The sequence below is a fragment of the Condylura cristata genome, unplaced genomic scaffold, assembly GCF_000260355.1.
Source record: "Condylura cristata isolate star-nosed mole 26May11 unplaced genomic scaffold, ConCri1.0 scaffold00068, whole genome shotgun sequence".
In the NCBI taxonomy this organism is placed as follows: Eukaryota; Metazoa; Chordata; class Mammalia; order Eulipotyphla; family Talpidae; genus Condylura; species Condylura cristata.
Genome location: NW_004567169.1, coordinates 38631 through 46330, shown reverse-complemented (window position 1 = coordinate 46330; position 7700 = coordinate 38631). Strand labels below are relative to the sequence as shown.

Here is a 7700-nt window from a genome sequence, read left to right as displayed (position 1 = left end):
GCCCGCAGGCCCAGGGGTGCCCGCCGAGGCCGTGCTGACCTGTCGCCCGCCCCCAGGGAGGCGGAACTCCCGCTGGTGAGAGCCCAGCGCAACCGCCTGTGTGACCTCTTCGGCGTGTCCCGACCCCAGCTGGTCTCCAAGGTAACCACCCCGCCAGCCGGCTGCACCCCCACCCCACCCTCTGCCGGGGCCTTTGGTGCTGGCTTCGTGCTGCCCGCTGCGGGGGCCCCAGCACCCGCTGTCGTCTCCGCTGTGGCCGGTCAGCCGGGAACTGCCCCTCCAGGGCGGCCCACCCGTGCGCCCCTGGCCGTGGCTTCCTGTGGTCAGACTCCCGGCTGCTCCCGCCCGCGCGGTCACCCGCTACCCACCAGGGCGCAGGCCCCACGCTGCCTTTCTGCCTGTGGGCTCTGCAGCAGCAGGGCCTGCCCTGACCCCCGGCCTCGGCCCCCCGGACACCAGCTGGACCCTGCCTCTGGACAGACAGCTCTGCCCAGGGCGGGCGCTGGTGCGGCTTGTCCTGTGGCTCCGCTGGGCCACCTGGTCGCTGCAGGCCAGGTGCGGCTCAGCCCCAGCGTCGTCCTCGCAGGCTGCCTCGGCCCCGCTGTGTCCCCCAAGGATTGGTCAGGTCTCTGGTCAGCGCGACTGAGGGCAGTGTGGGGCCACGTGGCCGCTGCTGCCCTCGCCTGCGTGTGGAGGCCTGGGGGCACCTGACCGCGGCCTGTCCCCTGCAGCCTGGTGCCCGCTGAGTCCACTCCCGGAGCCGAGCTGTCACACCTGCCCAGCGAGGAGGGGGCCTGCACCTGGCTCTCACTGCTGGAGGACGCACCGGCCGGGGCGTGCGCGAGGGTGGGGCTGGACAGCGGCCTGCGCTGGCCGTGGTGGTGCTTTTGTAGTGACCCTGACCCGCATCTTATAAAGTCGCGACGCGCAGCTCTGTGCCTGCAGTGATGTGAGTGGGGCCGCGCCGGGTGCAGGCAGGCGCGGGCGGCCCTGCGTGTACCGTGCCAGCCGAGGGTCTTCTGGGTCATTTGCAGGGTGGACAGTGGGGCGACCCGCACGTGCCTGCAGCTTTACTGGTGTCACTGATTCTGCGTCCAGGGCTCCAGGTTCTGCTCCCTGCTGCTCGTCCAGGACGCAGGGTCCGAGGCCACTGTCCCCTGGCCTGGTCCCGTGGGAGGGTGGGCACTGTGGCGTGCTGTCGCCTCTGGGCGGGGCTGCCCTCGCCTGGGCTGGCGCAACCAGCCGCCAGAGCAGCCCCGGTGGCTGCTCCCTCGCGAGCCTCAGCAGGCGCCTTCCCTCGGGAGCCAGTGGGGAGTTTAATGCCTTAGGTGAGACTCCCCAGGGTCCCGGACTGGCAGAGTCTGTGGCGAGGGGTCTCGGACGACCAGACGGCCACTGTCTCGGGCAGGGGCCACGGCAGGAGTTTTTACAGGGGTGGAGTCTAGGACCCAGCAGGGGAGCACTTGGGCTCTGGCCAAGCCTCAGGAGGGTCCTCTGTGCCCCAAGGGCGCCCCTCCACCTGGGTGCCCTGTCCAGCAGTGCCGATGATGCCGGCGAGAGGCTCAGGCCCGCGTGGCTGCAGGGAGCCGCCATGGCTGGGCCTGGGGCCTCGGGCGCCCTGAGGCGAGACGGCCGGTCTGCACAGGCCCCTCCCCACGGCCCACAGGCCCCCGCAGCTGCCGGCCTGGGTCTCCAGGAGGGCAGAGCGGCCGAGCCCCAGGGTCCCAGCTCCTGCCCGAGCCCAGCCACTCCCTGGTCAGCTGAAGTGGACGAAGTCCCGGCCCTCCTGCAGCTGCAGCGACCGCAGGTTGTCCTCAAACACTCCCCCGGTCAGGTCCTGGGGGCGGGGTCACTGTCAAGCCTCTCACCTCCGGGGTGACCTGGGGTCACACATCGGGCGCCCCCACACTCCTGCTGGGGGCGCCCACCACAGGGCCGGGGAGACTCGGACTGCCTGACCGGATGCCTCCCCAGGCTCGGCTGGGCCTCAAGGGGCCTCGTGGAGCGGACTGCCCCTCCCTGCCCCTGCCGAGGGTGTGGCACAGGAGGCGGGACCCCTGGGCGCCTGCAGCTCCCAGGTCGTGTCCTTCCCGTCCCTGCGGCGCCCTCCCCTGCCCCCCCCAGTCACCTGCTCCCTGCCTGGAGGGGCCACGTGGGCCCCGGAACCTTCTACAGGTTGACAGGCCCACAGCAAGGAGGCGGCAGGCGGAGAGCCCAGCCCCGCAGCCCTGCGGCCAGCGTGGGCCCCGCCAGCCATGGCCCGGGCAGACAGGAGCTGCTGCCTGGCTCCTCCCGCCCCCGCTGCCCGCTGGCCCGCTCTGAGCAGGCAGGGGTGACAGGTGGGGGTGGGGGTGGCCGTGGCCTGAGCCCCACAGCGCCGCCCGGGGCCCCGCCCGCCACTCACCAGCTTCACGCAGATGACGAAGGGCGGCCGGGCGGCCCGGAAGTGCAGGATGGGGACCCGGGGCTTGGGCCTGTCCTGAAGACAGCGGCGCCGTCAGTCTGCTCCAGCCGCCCTGGGCGTGGCCGGGCCCCCCGCGGCCCCCCGCACAGCGTCAGGTGCCCCAAGCTCAGAAGGGACCAGACCCGCGCCCGCCACGCAGGCTGCCCTGCAGGGCAAGGCGGGTACCCACCGGGGAGTCCTCGTGGGTGTAGAAGCCCTTCCGGATCTTGTTCTCGTCCACGTCACAGAAGGCAGCCACCTGCGGGGACGGGGCGCGGGTCTCGGGACGGGGGCCTGTCTCGGGGCGGGGGGGGCGGGGCTCCCTCGGGACGGGCCCCACCTTGCTCCGCGCCTCTGCTGTCAGGCTGCGGTAGAGCCGCCGGCCCTGCTTGCCCGCGTTCCAGATGGTGAAGGCCGCCCAGCGGGGCAGGGCCCGCTCCTCCAGGAAGCGCACGCGGTGGCGCCAGACGGTGGCCCTGGGGGACGCAGGGCCTCAGCCGCCCCTCCCCGCCCCGGCGGGGAGCCCAGCCCCCAGCCCCGGGCCCCGCGTACTCGAGCACGGAGTGTGTGGCCGCGCGCGGGTGGTAGCGGTAGAGGAGCAGGCTCTGGTCCACGCGCACCGCGCCGCCGCCCTTCCGCAGGTGGTCGTAGAAGAAGAGCAGGTCCTCCGGCACCCCCTGTGGGGCACGCCTCAGGCCGCGCCCCGGGCGCCCCAGCCTCCCGGCAGCAACCCCACCCCTGGCGGCAGGCCCCCGCACGCCCCCGGCCGCGCCGCACCTACCCGTCCGCCCTCGTCGAAGGGGCCCACGTGGGAGAACCACGCGCGGGAGCAGAACCAGGTGGGCATGACCACCGTAGGGCCATAGGAGGTGAAGACCTGGGGGGACAGGGAGGCGCGTGGGCCCCGTGGGCCCCCTCTGCCCCCCAAGCCCCGTGAGAGCAGCAAGGCGCCCTGGAAGCGCGGGGCAGAGGCACCACTCTGGCCCAGGCCCACTGGCCACCGCCGGAGAGGCTGGACGCCCGTCGGCCCCAGGAAGTTTGCGTGGAACTCCCGGAGCCCGGTGTGGGAGCCGCCCCGCTGGGCACGGGGGCCTCAGGCCGAGGGGTGGGCTTCACTCGTGAGCCGTGCACTCGGCTCACGGCAGGTGGGAGCCGCGCTGGCCGCACTGAGGCCCCACAGGGCCGCTGGCCCGGCCCCTCTGCACCGGCCAGGCCTGTGCAGGACGAGGCCCTGAGGCCCGGAGCCGACTCAGGCTGTCACGGGCGCACAGGGCGGGTGTGGGGGTGCTGGCACCCACCTGGGCGACCAGGAGGCACGTTGAGGTGACGCCGAGCCCAGGGCCGAGGGTGCCGGGGCAGCTACACACACCCCAGGGTGGCGCTGTCCTGGCCATGTGGCCCTGGCTGCCAGGAGCCCCCAAGAGGCAGCCACGTGGCAGCAGCACCACCGGTCAGGAGCCTTTGCAGCCCCAGGAGGCCCCATCCCAGGCGGCAGCAGCGGAGTGCTGACCTCGGGGGCCGGCCAGGCACCGGGCTCCCCAGAGACCTGGACTTTCTGGCCACCAGAAACGGCCTCACCCGGCTCGAGAACCTCAGAGCAAAGCCCACCCCGGCCAGACGCCAGGGGCTCCGCGAGGACCCTGCGAGGGAGGGCAGAGGCCTCTGGGCGCCGGGGCTGACCACAGCCCCCGTGTCGGGGCGGTCACACTGCTGACCGTGCTCTGCCCGCAGACGTGCCGTTGCGCGCAGCACGCCTCTGGCGGCGGAGCCGGCGGTGTGCACGTCTCGCCCTTCGCGGTGAAGGCCCTGAGGCACGCAGGCGGCCCCTGCACGTGCCCGGGCTGGCCGGGCCCTCGGCCAGTGGGACGCCCAGTCGAGAGGGAGGGCCGGCCGGCCGGCCTGGGGCCTGGAGTTCGAGGGCCACTCGGTCACGCACCCCGTGGAGACCTGAGCCAGGGCCCAGGCACCAGCCGGGGGGGAGGGCACCTGTGTGGGCTCTGGGATACTGGGCGGCAGCGGGGCACAGCCCCGGGAGATGCCTCAGGTGGAAGGAAACAACGGCGGGGCCAGTCAAGGGCCGGAGGCCGCCCTGTACTGCCCCCAGGGGGGGACTGTGGCCAGCAAGCAAGCGTCTAGCTGTTTGGGAAAGGCCCAGGTCCGACTGCGCGGCAAAGCCAGAGCGCTGAGAGCCCCACGGGAGGCCAGGGGAGGCAGCCCCAGCACCCTGGCCCCTCGGGGGTCTCCAGGCCACGCGCGGCCGGTCGGGCCGTTTCTGCTTGGGAAGGAGACACCGGAGGGGGCAGAGGGCACCGGTGGCCCCAGGGCCTCACACTACAGGCGCCTCAGGAGCGCACAGCGGGGGCCGGCCAGCAGCCCGCCTGCCTGCGGAGGGGCCTTTGGGGTGCCCGCACCCCCGCTCCTGCTAGGCTCCAGACGGGCGCAGGGCAGCAGTGTGCAGGACCCCTGGCAGAGTCAGGGCCACACGGTGCTGCCCTGCCCGAGCCCCCGCGTCACCTGACCCCACCCCGGGACACCGTCTGCTTCCCTCTGGACCTGTGACCCCCACACTGCCACTCCTCACCCCCAACGGCACACTCTGCCTCCATTCGGGGTGACGGTGTGGACGGGCAGGGGTCAGCCTCACCGAAGCAGGTGAGCAGAGACCTCAGGGGCCCCCGTGGCCTCCCCACCGCTGGCCGACCCTCACCCCCCGCCACAGCCACGCCGCGACACCTGCGGAGGCGGGACCCCCACCTCCTGCTGGCCGAAGGGAGCCCTGCCAGCAGCCGCCGCCCAAGGCGCTGACCGGCCCCTCTCCCCAGCCTGCGCCTCCACGCTGGGCCCCCACCTGGGCTGGGGCCCCGAGAGCCCGTGTCCCCGTGACGTCAGCGCTGGCTCCCTCCGGAGAACACAGAAGGGCGCCGGGGGCCGGGAAGGCGGCGCAGGCCTGGGGTCGAAGGACGAGGGCAGGCGGGGCCGGCCCACCGGGGTGAAGGCCCAGGACCCCAGGTCTCGAGGGCGCTGCACCCGCCGGGGGCTAGAGCGCCTCTTCCTGCCCCTCGCCCAGCGCCCACCCCCACCGCTCCGGGCACGCTCTGGGCGCCCGCGGCCAGCTCCAGCAGCAGCTCCGTGGATTCTGCCCTGCGCGGCCAGCGGCCCCTCCCGCTCACGCCACTGCCCGGGTGACCGCTGCAGAGCCACCCTCAGGCGACGCGCTCGGGCCCCCGCGGGCCGGCCAGTACCTGGGTGAGAAGCTGGTCGGGCGAGAGCGCGTTGATCCAGCGCGTGTACCGCTCAGTGGAGTTGGGGGGGTCCCGGCTCACCCGGCAGCCCACCACCTGCGGGCGACATGGCACGGCTGCTCCGGACAGCCACCCGCCCTGCCCGGCTGTGACCGCACGGGCAGGGAGAGGCGGGCGAAACCCACGAGGCCGAAGCCTGGTTCCCGACTGGGGCGCACGGACAAGCGGCTGAGCCGCGCCTCCGCTGTGGGGCCACCGAGCCCCGCTCCCGCCAGCGAGCCCGAAGCTCCACTCGAGATGTGAGCCAGAGCGGGCCTCCCTGTGGCTCCGGCCCAGGAGCGCCCACCCTAGGCGGGAGCACGGCCACCAGGCGGGGGCACCGGCCACCACGCGGGGGCACCGGCCACCACGCGGGGGCACCGGCCACCACGCGGGGGCACCCACCCAGGAGAGAAGCCAGGCCCAGACCACAGTGGGAGCAGAGCCCTAACAACCCGTCCCTTGGAGGTCACTGAGGGGCACTTTTGTCCTTTGCCTGGTGCAGGTTGAAGACGTGCTGCCACACGCTGCGTGCAAACACACCAGGAAGCGCGCTGCCGTCAGGCTCGGGCCCCGAGGGCGCACGCAGAGCCCAGGCCCCCGCCGGGCACGCCGCGCAGAGGGGGCCACGCTCCTTCAAGGCAGGCGCCCCGGTGCCGCGCCTGCGCAGACTCGGCCCGGCCCGCTGCCCCCGGGGCCGGCAGCGGGACGCCGACTCACACTGGTTGGGTGCCGCAGGGCGACTTCCAGCTGCAGCCGCACCCTCTGGGGCATCATCACGTCGTCCTGCAAGAGAAGGCCGTCCCCACGCCTGAAGCAGCTGCGCAGGCCGTGCGCACTGATGGTCGTGGCAGGGGCCACCAGGAAGCACCCAGGTGGCCAACAAAGTACCCCCTGGGCCTCAGAGCCCTGCGCCTGCAGACACGCGCCTTTCATTCGAGTGGCCGTGAGCTGAGGGTCCCGTGTAGCGCACGGCCAGAGGCCCGACCCCCACACCGAGAGACTCAGACCCTGAAGACGGGAAGTGCCGGGGGCCAGCTGCGCCCGCCGGGCCTGAGACGGGAGCCCAGACCCACACAGAGCTGGGAGCGGGTGTGGCACGCGGGCGGGGCGCTGCTTCCCACCACCTCGCCTGCTTGCTCGAGCCCCGAAGGCTGTGGCAGCGTGCGCCACTGCCCGACTGTCACGCCCGCCCCGAGCGTGTGGCGACCAGGGCCGTGCTGTCTCAGACGGTCATCCAGACCGTGGAGAGGCCCGGCGAAGTCACTCACCGAGTCCAAGAAGCAAAGGAAGGCTCCTGAGCTCTGTGCTATCGCTCGGTTTCTAGAATATCCGACTGTTTGGAGAAAGAAAAGGAGACGCCTGTTACGAGTCAGCTCTCTCCGGGGCTCTCTGCCGGACACATCACAGGCGGAAGCCGGGGATGCCGCCTGCCGGGCGGCTGGGGGCGGGCCGGGGCCTCGGCGAGGGTGCCCTGACAGAGTGGACGGCAGCAAGTGGGCGTGGGGGCAGGAGCACGGGGGGCAGGTATTGAGCTCAGGGCAGCCTGTAGGAACCGCTTGCGCCTGGGAAGCAGGTGGGAAGGTCTCTGGACAGGGCCGTAGGGGACACGAGCTGGCAGAGTCTGGTGGGCAGTGGGAGGGGGGTCGGGGGATGCAGGCTGCCGCGCCGCCCGAGCCACACAGCTGCAGGTTCCAGAGGAGGCTGAGGAGAACGCGGGCCCAGGGCGCGCACCCCCGGGTTGCCCCAGCCCTGCGGTGCCTCTCGGGGCGCTGGGGCGCCCCGAGGCCTGTGGTGGGGAGGGGGCCACCACAGCCACCGTGGGTCACTGCTGTGAGGGCGCCGGGCCTGGGAGGGAAACCGCACGCCCGGTCAGCGCAGAGGGAAGCTGAGGTCCCACAAAGGGCACCCTGGACGCTGACCGTCCGCGCGGAGGGGGGTGGGTCTGCCCCGCCGGCCCAGCCAGCGCCGCCCTC

At 73.3% G+C, this 7700-nt stretch overlaps 2 protein-coding genes across 2 annotated transcripts in view; one reads left to right on the top strand and one right to left on the bottom strand.

The window, feature by feature from the left end:
• Positions 1-817, top strand: part of TBCD (tubulin folding cofactor D) — a 62613-nt gene extending 61796 nt beyond the window's left edge. Inside the window, exons 21-22 of the mRNA XM_012734732.1 lie at positions 6-141; positions 732-817. Coding sequence (XP_012590186.1) covers positions 6-141; positions 732-746 — 151 coding nt within the window. The 3' untranslated portion in view covers positions 747-817. The remainder of the gene's footprint in view (positions 1-5; positions 142-731) is intronic.
• Positions 803-7700, bottom strand: part of B3GNTL1 (UDP-GlcNAc:betaGal beta-1,3-N-acetylglucosaminyltransferase-like 1) — a 15172-nt gene continuing 8274 nt past the window's right edge. Inside the window, exons 5-13 of the mRNA XM_004695508.2 lie at positions 6996-7060; positions 6445-6510; positions 5686-5781; positions 3225-3320; positions 2996-3120; positions 2784-2919; positions 2634-2702; positions 2405-2479; positions 803-1837 (exon numbers count right to left, since the gene is read on the bottom strand). Of these exons, the coding sequence (XP_004695565.1) occupies positions 1757-1837; positions 2405-2479; positions 2634-2702; positions 2784-2919; positions 2996-3120; positions 3225-3320; positions 5686-5781; positions 6445-6510; positions 6996-7060 (809 nt within the window). The 3' untranslated portion in view covers positions 803-1756. The remainder of the gene's footprint in view (positions 1838-2404; positions 2480-2633; positions 2703-2783; positions 2920-2995; positions 3121-3224; positions 3321-5685; positions 5782-6444; positions 6511-6995; positions 7061-7700) is intronic.